The 20497-nt window shown below is 38.3% G+C and overlaps 1 protein-coding gene across 1 annotated transcript in view; it reads left to right on the forward strand.

Annotated features, from left to right (window-relative positions):
- LOC132383331 (CUB and sushi domain-containing protein 1-like) overlaps nucleotides 1-20497 on the forward strand; it is a 474994-nt gene that overhangs the window by 243507 nt on the left and 210990 nt on the right. The window contains exons 23-24 of the mRNA XM_059954233.1: nucleotides 9401-9497; nucleotides 19147-19251. Coding sequence (XP_059810216.1) covers nucleotides 9401-9497; nucleotides 19147-19251 — 202 coding nt within the window. The remainder of the gene's footprint in view (nucleotides 1-9400; nucleotides 9498-19146; nucleotides 19252-20497) is intronic.

The raw sequence follows: 20497 nt of genomic DNA on the forward strand, positions 1-20497 counted from the left end.
AATGAGTTGGCTACTGCTGCTAGACCCTGGAAGACCATCTCTCCCAACAGCATCCAAGAGAGTATACCTGCAGCTGAGGGAAATGGTCACAGGGGAATCCTATTCGGATGGCCCGCTCCGTTTACATTTCCTACTGTTCGTGTTGAAGTTAAAAAAGTACGTTCATTGTAATCCAGCTGAAAGTATAACCCACAGTGTGATGGTGCACAACAATAGGCCATGTGCATGTGAGTGCACTGCAGAGAATGTTTTGATGAAAGGCTGTTGTAAGGGTGATTGCTGTGCTATGTGAAAATATTGCTCAGGACTGGCAGGTCACCAGTCCCACTCATGTGCTATGTTGAAGAGTTGGTGTAATGGGCTGGGTTGATCAGCCCCAAACAATTTGAGTGGCCCAGAAGAAGTGGTAATAAGTGTACAAGCACACCAAAGTAGCTTAAGCCTAATTTATTATCATAAAATAGAAAGCATGAATAAACCACACAATATACCATGTAGCAGGTCACAAAGATTTCCATTAAAATTTTCAGGGCTCTCCATTCTTAGTCACTGTGCGATTGTCACTGTTATTTGGGGGGGGGGGCTCCAAATTTTGACTCACTCATGAAACCACCTCTGGATCCTGGGCATCCATCATGATTTCCAGCCCAGGTGAAGTCCTAAGAATCCAGGGAAAGGTACCCCAATAAATAAGAGTTCCACAAGGGTAAAGAGACACGCAGAGAAAGACAAACTCTTTGATCTTTTGTTCTCATGCCATTAACTCAGCCTGGTTTCTTTCATTCAAACAATACATATGTTCATTAACACAGTGTTCAGCATACACTGACTGTAAAATTAATTAGACACTTTAACGGTCACTCCTTATCCATCAATCCACCAATGTTTTTGATTTAACATTCCAAAAAGACATGAATATTACATATAAGTGATCGGCCCAAATGCAAAAAAGAAACTATTGAGCCAAATTGACAAACACTAAGAAAGAATCCATCGATCCAGCTCACAAAGTGACTGACAGACATTTAATCATTAATGGATATCCTCATGTCTATGGTGCCTGAGACTTAGAAAGAATACAGCTGCTTTCAACAAACATTAGACATTAACAAATTTAGTATTTATCTTATACAGACACTTCACAAAGAGTTAAATTGTCATTTTGAACTGTTCAAACATTCATTGAATGCTTTACAAAATTTAATACAAACAGTTGGCTACAGTTAATGGCCACTTCCAGAATAATATTGAGCAACTGTAGCAGAACATAAGAGATTCTTCCCTGATACTGTAGAGAATTACACTTAGGCTGTTGATGTTTTATAAACATCTGGTTGCTCAGGAATCTGGCATTTAACTGTTAATGATATTAATGAAAGAATAAGATAAGGTGTTAAAATACACTAATCTGTTTGCAATTATTCTGGTAATATATTGTATCTAATTTTAATAATCGTTGGCCTCTCTCCTCTTGAGAAGTTTGTGAGGTAATTGCAGATTCATTATGTGCTGCAGAATTTTTAAGTATGCTGAATTTTTAATGACATAATGTAGGCAGACAGATTATATTATCATTTTATTTACTTGTGTGGAGGCCAAATACAGTTGCTTCACCTAAATTAATTATTCACTATTCATAAGATAAATGAATTAATTTAAATAAAGAACTATCAAATGCCGTCGTCTCAAGCACAGCATGGTGCATCCTCAACACGACAAAGTAGAAGTTGTTTTGTTTATAGAAGTGACTTACTTACATCTGAATTATGATCTAGTTATCTACCTTTTCTAAAAATAAATGCAAGTCGGCTCATGTTTTATCTCTTTGGTAATACCCTGACAGTATAGCTGAAGGCATTCTCTTCCTTGCAGAGGAGAGAAGTAATCCACTTTGCTCCAGCAGTCCACTGAAGCAAATGAACTCTGCTTTTTAAACTCCATAGGCATTCATGAATGCACAGAGTAACTGGGCCTGTGTAACAGACTCTCAAATACTTCACAACTGCATTGTATAAAGAGAAAACACAGACATCTTTGACACATAGTAAGAAAGTGTATTGAATGACAGAATGATGTTGAGAAACATGCGCCAATAGCATTTACTGAATAAGTTATAAATAAAGCATATTTTGATATATAAAAAGGTCCCCCCACAACTTTTCCATGAATACATACAGATACGATATGTGTTTGATCTGTGAATAAGTGATGGCAAAATATTTATCCTCATAGCCATCGTTTTTAGACTGTTCACGTTCTTTCCTAGTTTCTGCTTCCTAAGGGAAAATATTGGATAGTAAATGGATCATACACTTGGTTGACCTTCCCCCTGCTATATTCCCAACCAGAGTATAATAGTTAAATGCACCTTGTAACAACATTTGTGCACCTGAAACTGAATACTTAACTCTGCCTTGTCCCTTATTGTGACTTCAGCATTTCTTTTCTCACTATCTCACCCTCACCGCTATTCTTTGCATTATTCTGTTGTGATTGCAGTCATCGTTGTATTTAATGTTGTCTTTGCTATTTCCATCTTCACTCTACAAGCTTCACGCATGCAAGGAATTTCATTCCACCCTGTTGTATAGAACAATAAATTCAACCGATCTGGCCGCTAACTCACCTCAGAACTTGAGATTTCCAATATCTCTGGAGCTTAAGGAGACTGCCTGAAGAAAACACACTCAGCTCACCTGGCCCTCTTTGCTTAAAATCCAAAGTAATGAGAATTCATCAACTGAACATGATTGTGCTGATTCAGACCTACTACCCAGAGTTCTCACCTCATTTACTGCATCTAAGTTGGGAATGAATAAATGAATATATATGTTACTTAATCAGGAAGCAAAATCAAAATAATTTAATAAAATTTTATTCTTTGCCTCATAATCCATGTCTATGATGTAATGACTGATTCTGGAAAATTCCACAGCTGGAAACCCAACGGTGAGCCAAGTAACAGATGCAACGCCATCTGCCACTAATTCAGTTCTGGAATTCAGCATTGGAAACCCACGTGTGGAATTCCAGGATTTAGTGCCATTCGAACAGCTGAGCACAATCAGCTCCAGCCAGAATTGCTGGCAAAACTGAATGAGATTTTGTCTGCTCTATCGCTTAACCCCTAGGAAACAAGGCAAGGTTACTGTTGGAAACTCACTTCTCTGGTCAGGAAGTCTGAAGTCAAATCAATCTGAGTTTATTGTCTTGTGAACAAGTGCAGTGTGATACTGTACAATTAAAAAAAACGCAGCATCATCACAGGCAAGTAGCTATTGAAAATACTGAATATTCACTTAGTGGCCACTTTATTAGGTACACCTGTTTGTTAATGCAAATACCTTATCAGTCAATCATGTGGCAGCAACTCAGTGCTTAAAAGCATGCAGCCATGATCAAAAGGTTCAGTTATTGTTGAGACCAAGCATCAGAATGGAGAAGAAATGTGATCTAAGTGGCTTTGGTCGTGGAATGATTGATGGTGTCAGACAAGGAGGTTTGGGTATCTCAGAAGCTGCTGATCTCCTGCGATTTTCACACTTAACAGTCTCTAGATTTTCCAGAGAATGGTGAGAAAGTACAACTTTGTAAAAATACATCTAGTAAGTGGCAGTTCTGTGGGTGAAAATGCCTTGTTGATGAGAGAGACCAGAGGAGAATGGGTAGACTGGTTCAAGGTGACTGTAACTCAATTGACCATGCATTACAACAGTGAAGAGCATTTCTGAACGTACAACACATTGAACTTTGAAATGCATGGTCTACAGCAGCAGAAGACCACATACATAAGCTCAGTGACCACTTTATTACATACAGGAGGTACCTAATAAAGTGGACATTGAGTGGAAGTTATACATAATATTCTATCATACAGTAGGAAAAAAATTGTAAAAGCAAGAACTCAGAGCAAAGTAAAACCAGCTGACACTGAAGGCATGTGACAGGTAGTGTAAGAGCTGGTCCACAGTGTCCAACTTTTGAGGTTGGGAGAGGGTTCTGCAGGTAGAGGTAGGGTTCTAGAAGAACCTGATGGTGTCAGGAAAGTAGCTGTTCATGAACATAGTGGTGTGGAGCATAAGGTGTCTGTATCTTGGATCTTTGGCATAGTTTGAGAATAATGATTATAGTTTCAGGAATGAAATAAGATCAGATTCCTTAATTCAAAAGGATATGAAATTCTCTAACCCAGGTACAGATGCTCAATTACAGTATATCTGAGTGAAAGTTCAGAAAATATTTTGAGATAAAGGCCCTCCGGGGAAACAATGGGAGTCTGAGAAGCTGAGTACACCTGACCTGATCTAACTGAATGGTGGAACAGGATCTACAAACCAAATCATGTTCTGCTGTTACAATTCATCTGGTCTGCTTCCAGCCTAAGAGAACAAATAAAATGACAATGAAACATTACCTGCAACTGAAGGTTGATGAGGTGGGTTCGTAGTCTGAAAGGCAAGGCATGAACAATAAGGAATTGTCAGTTCTAGAATGAGCCTCCTGTTGGAGATATTGGGCCAGAATTGTGATTATTATCACTGGCTTCTTTGTCATGACATCTGTCATTTTGGAACAACAGTACAGTGCAAAGAAGAGCAAAGCGCTAGTTCACTCATTATAAGAATTACACTAAATTGCAAAATAAATATATATTGCAAAGAAGGAATAATAAGATAGTTCCCATAGACCATTCAAGCGGCAGAGGGGAAAAAGTTGTTCCTATATTATTGAGAATGGGTCTGTGGGTTGCTGTACCTCTCCCTAATGGTGGTAATGAAAAGAGGACATGTCGCAGATGGTGAGGGTCCTTAGTTATGGATGCTGCCTTCTTGAGGTCGTGCCTCTTGAAGATATAGGTGAATCTATTGATTTGTAATTATCCTTTATTTAAGTATTGGTGGGACCTAAGGAAATCACATTAAGTAATAGTAATTGAATGGAGTTTCTTTTCATTTCCTCCGTATTAGACATTTATTATTTAGTAGTCTACTATTCGGGAGATAAGTGGATCATAAAGGCTGTGGATCAGTTTTCTGAAAACTTCATTAAAATATGTCACATGAAGGGTCTGTCCATTGAACCAAGGCAAATTCAAAGAAAATACTGCAGCTTATAGTGTTCTAAAGGATATGCATTGATTTAAACTAAATGGTGTTACTTAGTCATTCATTGTTTGAATTTCTACCTGCAGGAGCCACCTTTTCCCTCCAATAAGCTTTCTTTAAAAAATATTTGTTGGCTTTCTTTGTGTCAATAACACAAGATTAAGAGTCAATCAGACTCTAAGCACGACTTAAAAAATGACTTTTACATTTTGTGTGCTTTTCGCAGCCTCAGGATGTCCTACAGAACTTTATAGCCAACATTGTACCTCCATTGGGATGTGGCCTCATCCTCATTTGCTCCAAAGAGTTAAGCGCTAGTTCACTCGTTATCCCTTCATAAAACATGTATCCTGGTACATCTCCTCTGTGACATCTAAAACTTCCATATCCTTCCTATAATTAGATGACCAGAACTAGACACAATATTCCAAGTGTGGTTGAATCACTTACATAAAGCTGCAACATTACCTTGCCCATTTTGAACTCAGTCTTCCGAATAATGAAGGTAAAAACACCATATGCCTTCTTAACCACCCGATCAACTTGCATGGCAAAATTAAAGGATCTATAGATGTGGGTCCCCAAGATCATGTTGTTCCTTCATACTGCCAAGAATCTTGCCATTAACTTTATATTCTGCCTTTTTAAGTTCAACCTTCCAGAGTGAATCACTTCATATTTTTTCCTGATTTAACTCCATCTGTCACTCCTTATCCCATCATTGCATCTAATCAATGTCCCAGTGTAACATGACAATCTTCCACTCTGTTCACAACACCACCAACCTTGGTGTCATTGCAGCCTTACTAAGCCGCCGTTCTTCATCTTCATCCAAGTCATTTATAAAAACCATAAAGTGCAGGAGTCCCAGAATAGGTAGATCCTTGTGGAGCATCACTGGTTACTTATGATGTTCCATATGGTCACCAAACTGTGAAACCTCCTTGCGGTCACCAACCTCAAGGCAAAATCTGCTTGATTTATTGTTGCCCTCTGCCTTCTGTGGGAAAGCCGATTCTGAGTCCACATAACCATGTTTCCCTGTATCCCATGCCTCCTGACTTTCTGGATGATCTTACTGTGGGGAACCTTTTCAAATGCCTTACTAAAATCTATGTTCACCAAAACCACTGCTCTATTGCCATCAGTTTGGTTTGTCACTACCACGAAAAACTCAGTCAGACTTCTGAGGCATGACCTGCCCTTTACAAAGCCGGGTTGACTATTTGTGTTATGACTATGGTTCTCCGGAAGTTCATAAACCCTATCTCTAAGAATCCTCTCCACTGGTTTTACCACCACAGATGTAAGACTCACTGGTGCATGATTCCGGGGATAATCAATATTACCTTTGAAAATTCAAGATTCAAGATTGTTTAATGCTATTTCCAGTAAACAAGTGTAAGGGCGAATGAAATAATTGTTACTCCCGATCTGATGCAGCACCACAAAACCACAATAATAATAATAAGAGGTATGATAGCTTAAATTCATTGACGGATTATATGTACATGAAGTGACGCCAGGCACAGGAGTATCTGCACAAAATTTGACATTGACAGGAATTTGATAAAGTATTGCTGGAAGGGATGTGGTGGGATGGGTTAGTAGTAGGAGGTGTCTTACTGCTTGAGAAAAGTAACTGTCCTTGAGTCTGGAAGTCCTGGCATAGATACTATGTAGCCTCTTCCCTGATAGGAGTGGGACAAATAGTTCATGAGCAGGGTGGATGGGATCCTTTATGACATTGCTGGCCTTTTTTCAAAACCTCTCTGTATAAATAATTCCTTGATGGCGGGTAGGCTTTGGGAAGTTTTGACTGCCTTTCTGTTGAGCCTTTCTGTTCACCAGAGTGCAATTTCCATGCCATGCAGTGATGCAGCATGTTAGGATGCTCTCTTCAGCATATCAGTAGCTCCTTTTTTCGGCCTCCTCAGAAAATAGAGGTGTTTATGATCTTTTTTTGATTGTGTATAATGCGTGCTGTGACCATGAGAGGCTGTGTGAGATGTGCACTGCCAGGAGTTTGAAAGTGCTTGAGGTTCCACCGCTGAGAGGGCTGAGATTGCTGTGAGTTCTTGAACAAAGGGATAACCTTTACCATCCTCCAATCTTCTGGTGCTTTTTCTGTGGCCAGTGAAGATGCAAGATCATTGCATAAGTGCAGCAATTTCTTCCCTCGTTTACCAATATAACCTACGGTATACCCCTCCATACCCAGAGACTTATTCTAATGTTTTACAAATTTCCAGCACATCCTTTTTCTTACTGTTGACATATTCCAGTGTATTAGTCTGTTCTATGCTGTCTCTGAGTCCAGACTTGTTTCCTCTTTTGGCCATGATTGGTCTCACCCTCAATCTAGTCATCATCCTGCTCTTCATATGCATATAGAATATTTTCCTTAATCTTGCTTGCCAATAAGACCTCCTCTGGTCCCCTTATAGCCCTCCTACATCCCTTATAACATATAACAATTACAGCACAGAAAAAGGCCATCTCGATCTTTCCAGTCCATGCCGAAAGATCTTCTTAAGATCCTTCCTGGCTACTTATCATTCTCAAAAGCTCTGTCTGATTCTTATTTTCTGAACCTTGGGTATATATCCTTCCTCCTCTTAACTAGAAGTTCCACTTCTCTATCCACTGTGATTCCTTCACCCTACCATTCTTTCCCTGTCTCAATGTGACAGATCTATCCTGAACCCCTTACATGTACTCCCTAAGCACCAGATGGAAAATCATTCCCACATCTGCACAAATGCATTACCATCTGTCTTGTAAATGTGAATGAACGGCTACTTTCCAGCACATGCTTCTCATCAAGTGTAGCTGGGAAACTGGTGGTGACTCACTCTACTTGTTATTTTGGTGTATGTCCTACTCCTTGAGTGAAGTTAGCAGGCAGTTAAGTGCTGAGCTAAATTACTCCCACAATTACCTGTTTAAGTTCAACTTCAAAGTTCAAGTTTATTATCAAAGTACATGTACATCAACCCTGAGATTCATTTTCATTTATTGAATATCACCTATATGAAGAATGTTTGGCCATTCTAAATTCTACCAGGTGTCTAACTGGATCACTTGGTGAGTTTGTGGTAAGGAAATCTTTTTTATTGGATTAGCGTAAATGTATGCCTGATGATTGATCCAGACCCATTAGTGCAAAGGACCTTTGACTTACGATATGACTCTGGAAAGAATCTCACAGTGGAAACTGATTGTGCATGGTTACGAAAACGAATGAACCTTCCATTGCCCTAAAACGCCCTAAAATGTTTACAGCCAATGAAATACACCGGAAATGCAATCACTGTTCTTAATTCAATAAGCCATGCAGCTAATCCTTGCAAGTACCTACAAGCAACAATGTGATAATGACGATAGAATCTGTTGTTGTGTGTAGTTTAAGGGACGTATAGAATCAGATACTAGGTATATCACCTCTACTCTTCCAACTATTTCTGGCCAGCAGTGCAATGGAATCTGCACTGGACTTCAAAGCGAGTGGCATCGGGTTTGAATCTCGCCGGCTCCTTGCATACTCCATGCTGGGTTGAGCATCGAGCTAGCAACTCAGCCTAGTAAAAAACAGACAAATGCTGAAGAAACGGCAATGTTGCCACCCGATGCACCACAAGGCACAGAGAGAAACTCAATTCTTCAAATTAGTTCAGTTTATACTCTAAATCCATCTAATAATATGAATGTGACCTTGGTTTAACATTCAATCTAAAAGGCAGTATCTTCAACCACAATGCATTTTCACATCATTGCACTGGAATGTCACTAGAGATATTCATATTCAAGTCCCTCAAGCAATCTTGGACCCCAAATCTTCTGATTCACATGCAATGGTTTGCATAGACATATATCAGGACTGGCTCTGGTCGAGTCACATGGTACTTCCTACCAGAATTGTTCCCATTATTCCATGCTGTAATCAGCCAAGGTATTCCAATGTCAGTCTCAACCATGCTATACTTTGTTATTTTAATTTATCGTAAGTAATATTTTAGAAGCCCTTCTATTAATTTAGGAATTCTTTTCATGTCACATTCATCCCGTGGTTCTTTTGAAAGAGGCAATTTAATACCATTTAGTAGAGAGTATTGATCAGCTTTATTCTGTGGCTTTCTATATGCTGAGGGCACAAGTTGCAATTGTCCAAATCCCTCTGCACAATTCACTTTCCTTCATTGTATACATTGTCTGACAGACTGATGTGCTTAATGTACTTATAGTAATCAAATATTGAAGGGCAGTTTTTAATTAGCTTTTAATTGTGGTTTCAGATTCAAGTTATCAGATTTGCCACAGAACATAACTGGGACTCCCTGGAGGTCTTTGATGGAGGTGATATTACTGCAACAATGCTTGGCAGTTTTTCAGGTAATATGGTCTTATCATTCAAGTTAACGTATTAGCAGCAAATTTGTTTGAATTTTGAAACAGATCTAATATACTTTATTTTTTTGGATGATATAATCAGGAATGCTAAAATATGGAAACCAATTCTTTATGTCCACCACCTTTTCTACTGGGCCAATTTTCTATTTCCTTGCCCAGTATACTAGCTCCTCACTGTAACAGTGGGTAAAGAGAATAGAACTAGAAGTCACTGTCTAAAATGAATAGTAAGCCTTTTAGGACTGAAAAAAGAAGAAATTTCTTCCCTCAAAGAGCAGGGCATCTTTGGAATTCTCTACTCCTAGTGGGCTAGGGAGGCACAGTAATTGATTACACTCTCAACACTGGATTTCTTTGACATAAAGGAATAAGGACAGGGCTGGAAAATGTTATTGAACCTCAGCTATGATCTTGTAAAAGACTGAAGTGGGGTAGAATTACCTTTTCTTGCTCTTATTGCTTATATTTTTAATTCATTTAAAGTTACTCTACTATTTTTATGTTCCTGTAGTTCTCAGTTCTGGAAGGCTCAGGGTGACGTATTTAGATTCAGCTTAGGTTGACTGTCCTCATAATACGTTTGAGATTCCTCATTAACAAAGAACAATGAGGTTCCTTTGCAGCACTACAATTGATTACAGTCTCTTCCTTTGTGAGATACAGAGAAAACTGTTCAACATACTTGTAAGGTGAAAATGTGAGATTCCACCAGCATTTTGTGTGTGTTAATGTGAGATTCCACTCTTCTTTCCCTCATTGTCTGTATTTTGCTGAGGAACTGACATTATCCAGCTACAAAGCAAAATATCTATGCTAATTTTGGGCTGATCACAAATTCACATAGGTGGAAATTTGCATATTCTGCTTGGAAAGCGACATTTGAAAGAACTCGATGGAGAACAGCAAATTGTAATTGGAGACACATAGGTCTAAAGTGGTTTTCAAAGGACACAAGAATATTTTTATGATCAACGATGTCAAATTACTATTACAAATATAAATAGTTTGGGTGTTTACACAATATTTAATCCAGACCATGACCATTGATGAGAAGATTAATCTGGATCATTTTAGGCTGTGAAATTTACTATCCTGAATAGGCCTGTTTATGACTCTGATTCTAGCAATGTGGTTGACACTTTACTTCTCAGTCCAGGATAACTTAGGATTGGTCGGTAAATGTCAGTATAGCTGGCAAAGTTTAGTTGATGATGTCCAACTAGTGTTGATAAATATCCAATTGATTATGGAGTTAGAAAACATTTTATAAAATATTGAGCAGAAGGGACAATGGCGTCAGAACAGATGAAACACCCATAGAACTATTATTTAAGAATCATAAAGATTAAAAATGCTTTCCAGAGTGCAATTAAGGCTAATTTTAACTGCTCTGGTGAAGGATAAATGGGCTGGATATGGATTGTACAAGCCGCTGTACTTTTGCTAAGTATTCTGCTCCAGTGTTTTGGGTTCTAATGTGCAAACCTTCTGTTTTGCTGTCATACTTACGGTTGATTCCACTTACAATTTTTTCTCCACTGGTGGTGGTGTAAGTCAAACTTCATCTCTCTGTCTCATATTATGTGTTTTAAAGCAGTAATGCTACTACTATGCTGTTGTGAGAGACATTAGCTCCTGAGATTACAAAAATGCCTGTGATAGTCTTTGACATTGAGTGCTTTAAGTATTCAAAGCATTCTGAAAATCCACAAATACAGTTTTAGCGCATTCAGTGTTGTAGTGTTACTCCAGACCCATATGAAATAAACGCATTCGGTTGCACATAAATTATTGATTATTTGAAGAATATGTTTTCATTTTTGCATGGAAATGTACAAAACTAACTAATTTTTGCCCGAGAGAATAATCTGCAGCTCAGTACAAACTTAAGATAACTTTAAAGATGACTCTTGTAGATATCCTGTAATAGAAAATGTTTACAAAGCTAACTGCTCGGAATTTTAATGTTCTTTGGACCAATAATGCACATCAGCATACAGCAAGGAAAACAAACCACTGCAAATATTTAAAAGTGAAAATCCAATCACTTTGTGAAATCAATGTTTTTGCTATTATAAGATTAAGGAAGATGCTTTTTGAACATGTGCTGTTTAGTTATTAGTTCAATTCGTCCATACAGGCAGTTGTTAGCTTCCTTCTGATGTGAATACAGGATCATGGCAAATGTTTTTCGAGGGGATAACGTTAAGGAGATGTTTGCTTCTCCCACTCCATAAAAAGAAGTGCATTTAAGCAAACATTTCATAAAAACTGAACAGATTTGTTCTAACTAACAGTATCAAGGGTGATAGCAGAAATCATCCTGGATACCAGGTTGATACTGGGGAACATCTTCTTTCCTGTTGAATAAAAAACAGAAATAAATTGTAAGAACAAGGCATGTAAATTTATAAAAGAATATGCTTAAAGTTAAATAATTATATCCTTTTAATTTAGTTGTCTATTCCTGGCTAAATTTTTTTATATATTTAACTGTCTTATGCTCTCAATATTTATTACATATATATTTATTTTTTCTTTTTGTTGATCTTTGCGCATTAGTGTTGGTCTGTCTTTGTTGTGTACATTTTTATTGATTCTATTGTGTTTCTATTCTGAGTGTATTTACTGTAAACCACAACAAGGAAATGAATCTCAGAGTTGTAAATGGTATACGTGTTCTTTGATAATAAATTTACTTTGAGCTTTGAGAAATGAACAAACCCTTCTTTTAGAACCTGCATTAGTAAATTCTGAATATATTTGGTTCTAATTTTTGCGTATTTAATATTTTGGTTCTATTTGAGTAATATTGTAAATATATTTTTTGATTAAGCATTCTTGTTCATTTAAATAATTCATTTTGGATTATCTGTAAATATTAGTGAATTGCATACGCCATGATACTACCACTTGATACATGCGCATGTCACATGAAGTAAAACTGAAGTTAGACTAATATCCCTATTTCTGGTTCTTCCTTTAAATTAGCTTAATATTTCAGAGTTACAAAACATAACAGTGGTGATGAGGAAGTTTTAAACAAGTCCAAGATGTCTATCTACCCGTTGAAGCACAGTGATATATTCAAGTTAACAAAAAAAAGCAAGAAACATTCAAGTAACAAGAAAAGACAGTACAACGCATGCTTCTATCGAGAAGGAAATATGACCTAGTAAAAAAAAGGCAGTAAATGGACAAATTCACAGGTTATAAACAGCGTGCACCTGGTGATAATAATCATAACTGTAAAAAAGTACAGAAATGGTTGGCTACATCAGAAAGGTAGATGCATTCAGTTGTATAAAAGATAATGGGGTCACGTACACAGAATGAATTGAGATGTTATTTTGAATCAAATGGAATTGGCAATGAGAAATGAGTATCAGTTTTGCTGAGTGTATTGGGTTTGAAGACCTACAGTTTATTTAAGCCTATAATTGCTCCAACCAAACTAATTGAAATGACTTTCTGAACATAATGGAGGTACATTTAGAAACTATGGTTGATTGTAGAATACTTTAAGTTTCATGCGCAGAATCAAAAGGAAGGGGAGACCATTTCAGCATACCTGGCCGAATTGAAGAGATTATCTAAGCATTGCCTGCTCAGTGATGGGCTTAATAGCACTGAAAGATTGTTTCACTTGTGGAATCTTACCAGAAAGCATTCAGAAACAGTTGCTAACTGAAGCACAACTTATATTTAGAAGAGCAGTTGAAATAGGTGTATCAAAGGAAACAGCAGACAAAGATGCAATTGAGTTGCAGTCAATTGAAAGTGACCATGATCAAAATTGCACCAGAAAGCAGCCTGGCTGAACAACATGTGTTACTATTGAGTCAGGGTCTCACATACACTGGACCAAAGCAGATTTAAAGGCAAAGCTTACAGAATATGCAGCAAAGTAGGACACGTTCAAAAAGCATGTTGGGCGGACAAAAATAAATGGACTACACAGCAAAGAGCAAAAGATAGAGCAGTCAAAATGCAGTTTCCAAAAGAGCATGCTGTTGGTGGAAAATATGAACATGATGAGAGTGACGAATGACTATGTAGCCTTGAAATTTACAATGTGAAAACTAACAATAGACAAGCAATACAGCTTACACCAGACTTGAATAATTCAATTAATTAAAATGGAACTGGTCACTCACTCGGCTGTTTCAGTCACTTCACAAAGTGAGTTTGAATGGCATTTAAAAGATACTAATCTGAAGCCTGCAGATATCCAGCTAAGAACTTATACTGGAGGAAAGATAATTCCTGTCAGAATGACATTCGTAACAGTGAAATACAGCAACTAACAGGCCACATTGACCTTGTGTGTGGTAAAAATAGGAGGACCTGCATTGTGGGGTTGTGATTGGCTGAGAAAGCTACAACTTGATTGGAGATCCATCCATCATTTGCATACCACATCCCCTGCAAAGAGTAAACTGAAAATGAATTAAGGAAGGTACTGGATGATGCCACAGCAGTGCTCATGGATGGCATTGGAAAACTCAAACATATCAAGAGTAAATTATAGTAAATAAAATAAAATGGCATGCCCAAGTTTTACAAAGCCTATCCAGTGTCTTATACCATTTGTGATAAAGCAGCCAGTCAGCTAGATCACATGAAGGCTAAAGGATTACTTTCCAAGGTTGAGTGGAGCCCATGGACATGCCAGTGGTCCCAGTAGCCAAGAAGAATGGGTCTGTCAGGCATTGTGTTAATTGAAAGTTACCGTCAACCCAGTACAGAAAGTAGATCCTTTGCCCAGGATAGAGGAAATATCTGCAAACCTTTCTGGAGGAAAACTCTTCAGCAAAGTGGACTTAGCTGAAGCGTCCCTAAACATGAAGATGGAAGAAGAGTCCAAAATGTTTCTGACCATCAACACTCACAAAATGCTTTATCACTATAATAGGCATATTTTTGGAGTAGCATCCACACCTGTACTCTGGCAGAATGCTATGGTTCTGGTGCTGCAAGGCTGTCCAGGTATTCAGTGTTACCTGTATGATGTCATTTTTAACAGTAATGATGACGAGGAACATCTCTAAGATCTCAATACAATGTTAAAAAGATTAGAAGATTATGATCTCAGAGCACATTGCAACAAGCATGAATTCTTGAAATCAAGCATCATTTACTGTGATCGCACCATCTGTGCACAAGAATTTCACAAGTATGCTGAGATTTCAAGCAGTCTTAGATGCCCTCAAGGCCGAAGGATGTATCACAGTTGTGGTCCTTTTTAGCATTTGCCAACTAATATAACGAAGTTCCTGCTAAACCTGCCTACTGCGCTCCACCCCTTGAACTCATTGCTACAGATTGTGAAGAAATGGCAATGGACAAAGCTGTGGGAGGTGACTTCTAATAAGGTAAAGGATGTGGTGATGTCAGACACTGTACTTGCACAGCATCCAACGAAGCTTGTCATGCACTGTTTGGGGCACCTACGTGTCCAGACAAAATGAATCCAGGGCTGTCAGAACCACTTTGTGCATTCCCAGAGTCAACTCCTACAACCACCACAGAGGAGGCTCCAGACCATGAAATTGTTTTACAGCCACAAGCCTCACCTGCCAAACAGAGTGAGCCCCCTTGTCAGGAAAGATGGTGTCCCACAAGATAAAGAAAGCCTCCACAGCAATTAAATCTTTAAGCCTGAATTGGACAATTTAAAAATTACTCTGCTGTATACATTATACTTTATAATACAGCTACTAAGGAGTGTTATGTATTTAATATTTGAGTAATATTGTGAATGTTTTATTTGATCAAATATTCTTGTTCATTTAAATAATATATGATGAGTTATACATAAAAATACGTGTATTGCATAGGTCATTATGCTACCACGTGGTATGTGCAGACCTCGCTTAAAGTAAAAATTAAGTTAAACTTGCAGCTCTAGTCCTGTGCCTTTTTTTAAATTAGTTTAATGTTTTTGAGTTACAAAACATAACACTAATCAATTGTGATGTGTTTTTGCATCCTTCTCCTCTATCAAGGCTCTAAGCTGAATTCATTTATTTCAAGTCAATTTGAAACAGCAGATCATTTATTCAAAAGAATCTGAAGCTGAGGCAATACAGGTTGGCTTGGGATCTGTTATCCTTTTTATCCCAGCACCTCTGCCCAGCGAACATGATCTATGACTGATGCACAAAGTTTAATCGATGCAAACCTTTGCTGCATTGGAGTGCAATGGCTTTCTGCCAAAATATTATTCTATGCTTCCTGAAAGTGACCATAATTTTTACAGTGAAAGCCTTTATTCTTTTAATTGAATGTTCAGGCTGCTTTGTGCTGCTGCTTACAAAGGAAAATAAGGGGCAGAGCTTCAAAAATAAAACATCCTTTATTTGAAGGTAGTAAACTCAACTGACGATAATATATGGAACAATGTGTAGATGTCAAGCAGTACACTCAGTTCTTATCATCTAGTAACACATACTGACATTGCTTTCTCTTATAATACAAAACTAATAAAAACTTACAGAATATTAAATTATTGCCATCTTAAATTAACTATTTCCAGACAATATATGCAGTTTATAATTTGACCAATTATAACATAACTCAATCTCTTCTTCTGGTCTGCAGAATTCTTTACTGCAAGCTATACTTAACATGTCTAAATCTTGTGCTCATCTAGTCCAGCATTCTGTTCTGCAGTTGTTGCTTCAACATTATTGTCTTCATGTTGTGAATACAGTATTATCCATAATATTATCCTCCTGCTTCTTGGTGCTGCCTGAGTGCATGAAAATGTTCATTTAAAATATAACACTGTGGGAACTATTCATATCCAGAATTACTTGGGATCAAAAGAATTGAATTCAAATCTGACTGAAAGGCAGGAAGTATAGGTAATGATTGTTCAATGGTTCCATTTAATCTGAGAATGTTTACAGAATACAACCTGAAATTCTTACTCTTCGCAGACATCCACAAAAATAGAAGAGAACTCCAAAGAATGAATGGCAGAAAGACGTTAGAACGCCAAAGCACAGCACTCCCCCTCCTACGCACAAGCATCAGCTCTTCCCCTGCCCCCCCCCACTTATTTTAGCAGAAAGCATCAGCACCTACCACCCACCAAACAAGTAATAGCAAACCTCCCAATGAGAGATCATGATTTGCAGTCTAACAAAAACTATTGTTCACCTGACAAATTCCAGTTGCTACAAGCTCGCTCTCTCACGAACAAGGGACACCCTTTCACAGCGAGAGGGCAGACCAACAAAGCAACAGATGGCTGAATATGACGTTACAGTCTGCCACGCCACCTTTAATCTGAGTTTCTCCAACTTGTAAATCAGTAGCAAACTCTCCCCCCCCCACCGCCATCGAGAGAAAAAGAGAGGGCAAGCACAATACTGGAGCACAGAGGCCTCCAACACCGTCATCTGCTGTCACCAGGCAATATTCCATTCTCCTGTGACACCTTGGTCAGCGAGATCGACATGGAATCAATTAGTCCACAGGGCCCTGAAGACACACAACTTCCAAATGGCTTCCTAGGGATATCAAAATCAGCTGGTTGGTGTTCTCTAGAAGCAGGGACCATTGCCATAAAGAATATACAGCCTGAGATGGATCCAGGCTCTAAAGGAATTCCATCCACCTCGTAAAAGAGAAGAGAGACATTAAGGAAGAGAAATTAAGCTGCGTTTGATACTTCAGCCTTTCATACTTGCACCTGAGGCAAGAGATCATGGTTTTCACCAACAGTTACTTTTTGTTAGAGAAGTTTATCCCAAAATAAATATCCCTAGTCCTAATAAAGTCCATCTGGAATGAACACTCTGAACTCAGGTTCCGATGGGATATTCATGGAAAGGCTTTTTCACCTTTTGCATCTGCATGACTATCAGTTTTGTTACGTCTTGCGCTCTAACTATCCACTAGTTTTCTGTCTGCCACATCTGGGATAAAGTAGACCATAGTCTCATTGCAATTTCTGTGGACTTTACTTTTGCACCTCGAAATAATGTTCTGAGGGAAATTGCCTTTTACTAATGCTTATGGCTCTGAATGAATTCTGCGAGGTCCAGATTAAAATGTCCATTCTGGATTTTCATCACGTCCACTAATCAGATCTCTTCAGTAGCTCACAGTCATACAGTGTCATGAATGTAACGTACATCTCCATCCCAACCAACAGTAATACAATCATCCTGATCTTACACAATCCCTGTGCTTCTCTCTTCTCTGTCCTCTCCATGGTTTTCCCAATGCTGTTTGACCTCAACAACGTTTCTACTCATTCCCTGTACAATATGAATAGCTGTGACCAATCAGATCACTCAATCTCACTAAACTATCCACCACATCCACGCCTACTATCGTTACTATTTCACCTCATGAACAGGATCACTGGTCTTGGTCAAGCAACAAATATAAAATGCCAATTTGCTGCCATTGGCACTTTGGGTTGCTGACAGAGATGGAGCTTTTTATAAAACATCTTTTTATTGAAGTCTGTAAACTCACAGCTGATGGTAGTGTTTGGAACAATAACATAACAAAATTCATACTGCAGTATACACACAGTTCTCAAAAGCACACATATACCTGGAAACTGCAGACTCCATAGGTTTTTAAATGTTGGGACCTGATTGCTCAATCTTTACAGTAGAGTGCAAACTTCGTAGTTATTTAGTTACTGCCTGTTATGCCACTGGTGTTTAGGCAGGAATGAAGGGCCTCCATCTCTCACTGTCCTTGGCCATCTTCTCTACTGTGACCCTGCTGTGGTTCATGATCCTCATTTCTGCCTCCATGGTACAACGCTAAATTGTCTTTTGTCCCCTACGTTTCCGCTGGCATTCAGGGGTCCAATGAAGGGCTGTCTTGATGGTGGAGTTGGCCCCTCTCCTCATCATATGCCCAATCCATCTCCAATGTATCCTCATGATGATTTTGGCCACGTCCTCTTGGTGACACTGAAGGAGCAGGGCGTGTCTGGGGATCTTTCCTGGAGATCTTTCTAGGTCAGGAGCTATGGAGGATCATCCGGAGGCTCATGGTATGGAATGCTGACAACCTGGCAAGGTTGTCCTCTGTCATGCCTCAACATTCTGACCCATATAAGAATGTGGACAGAATACAACGCTGGTACAGCTTCACCTTGGTGTGGACATCCTAAACACATGTATATAGTTCGGGTGCCTAAAACTTTTGCACAGTATATATTATATCTTTCCAGTTACCAAAAAATGCTTAATACTACTGACTAATACAAAACTAAGTATTTATTCCTTTTCCCAGCCACCTTTCTATTTTAACCAATATACAGGACTGTGCAAAAGTCCTAGGTGCCTTATATGTCTGTATGTCCTTAAGACCTTGACACAGCACAGTACATGTAGCAGAAGCCTATTAAATCATAAATATAAAAGCATGACTTATGCCCTTACATAATGCTGAAGGAAGGATATTAAATGTATTCATTAATTCCAGGTAAATTACAAGTAACCAACAAATTAACTCTGCAGCAGAGCCATTGCATTTACTACAGTGTTGGTTATTTTTTTTAGAGTTCACTGTGGGTTGTATAAGTGAAGGAGGTGCTGTATGTACTGTTTTGGCGATTTCTTGCAATTATTTTTTGTTTGATGTCTTACAGGTACTACAGTACCCGCATTGTTGAACAGTAGCTCCAATCAACTTTATTTACATTTTTACTCTGACATCAGCGTTTCTGCAAATGGATTTCATTTGGAATATAAAAGTAAGAACTTTCAGTGGATGTTAAAAGCCAAGCAAAAAAAAAAATATACACACACATATAGACAAGACAAGTTCGATACAGTAGATTCTGGGTAATTGGGACACATTGAGACCAGTAAATTATTGACTCATTTAAGTGGCTATCCCAATTATCTGAAGTTTTGTGGAAACAGTTAAAAAGGTATAAAAAGGCAAACTGTAGAGTAACAAATTCTTCATTTAAATGAAAAACAGAACAAATTACAATACTACTACAGTACTATAAAATTGTGCATTAGTTCCTCATAGTTGTAGATGGAAAAATTAATCCAGCATAAGCTGCCTTGTTCGTATGATTGACTGTAAATAAACAAAATCAGTGCACAAACCTGATACAGATAACGGACTGCCTTAATATAAGGCATTGAGTATAGGAGTTGGGATGTAATGTTAAAATTGTACAAGGCATTGGTGAAGCCAAATTTGGAGTATCGTGTACAGTTCTGGTCACCAAATTTTAGGAATGATGTCAACAAATTAGAGGGAGTACAGAGGAGATTTATTTGAAATCTACCTGGGTTTCAGCACCTAAGTTACAGAGAAAGGTTGAACAAGTTAAGTCTTTATTCTTTGGAGCATAGAATGTTGGGGGGGGGGGACTTGATAGAGATATTTAAAATTATGAGGGAGATAGATAGATTTGATGTGGATAGGCTTTTTCTATTGAGAGTAGGGGAGATTCAAACAAGAGGACATGAGTTGAGAGTTAAGGGGCAAAAGTTTAGGGGTAACACGAAGGGGAACTTCTTTACTCAGAGAGTGTTAGCTGTGTGGAATGAGCTTCCAGTAGAAGTGGTAGAGGCAGGTTCGATTTTGTCATTTAAAACAAATTGGATAGGTATATGGACAGGAAAGGAATGAAGGGTTATGGGCTGAGTGCAGGTAGGTGGGACTAGGTGAGAGTAAGCATTTGGCATGGACTAGAAGGGCCAAGATAGCCTGTTTCTGTGCTGTCATTGTTATATGGTTATATGACCTTTTTAATGATTGCATCTTCCATATCTTCATTTTCATTGCAACATTCAAGATGATTGTTGATACCTTCAAATTCTTTATTGTTCCTGACTTGTTGAGGTAGTGAAATCATTTCATTTTCCCTTCCTGCCATTTCTGGCATCTCAAAGCTTGATGCTTGAAACCACAGGACTGGCACTAGTTAGAAACTGTTCAGCAACAGTATGTCCCAAATAAACAAATAGAATACCAAC

This window comes from Hypanus sabinus, chromosome 30, assembly GCF_030144855.1.
Source record: "Hypanus sabinus isolate sHypSab1 chromosome 30, sHypSab1.hap1, whole genome shotgun sequence".
Lineage (NCBI taxonomy): Eukaryota > Metazoa > Chordata > Chondrichthyes > Myliobatiformes > Dasyatidae > Hypanus > Hypanus sabinus.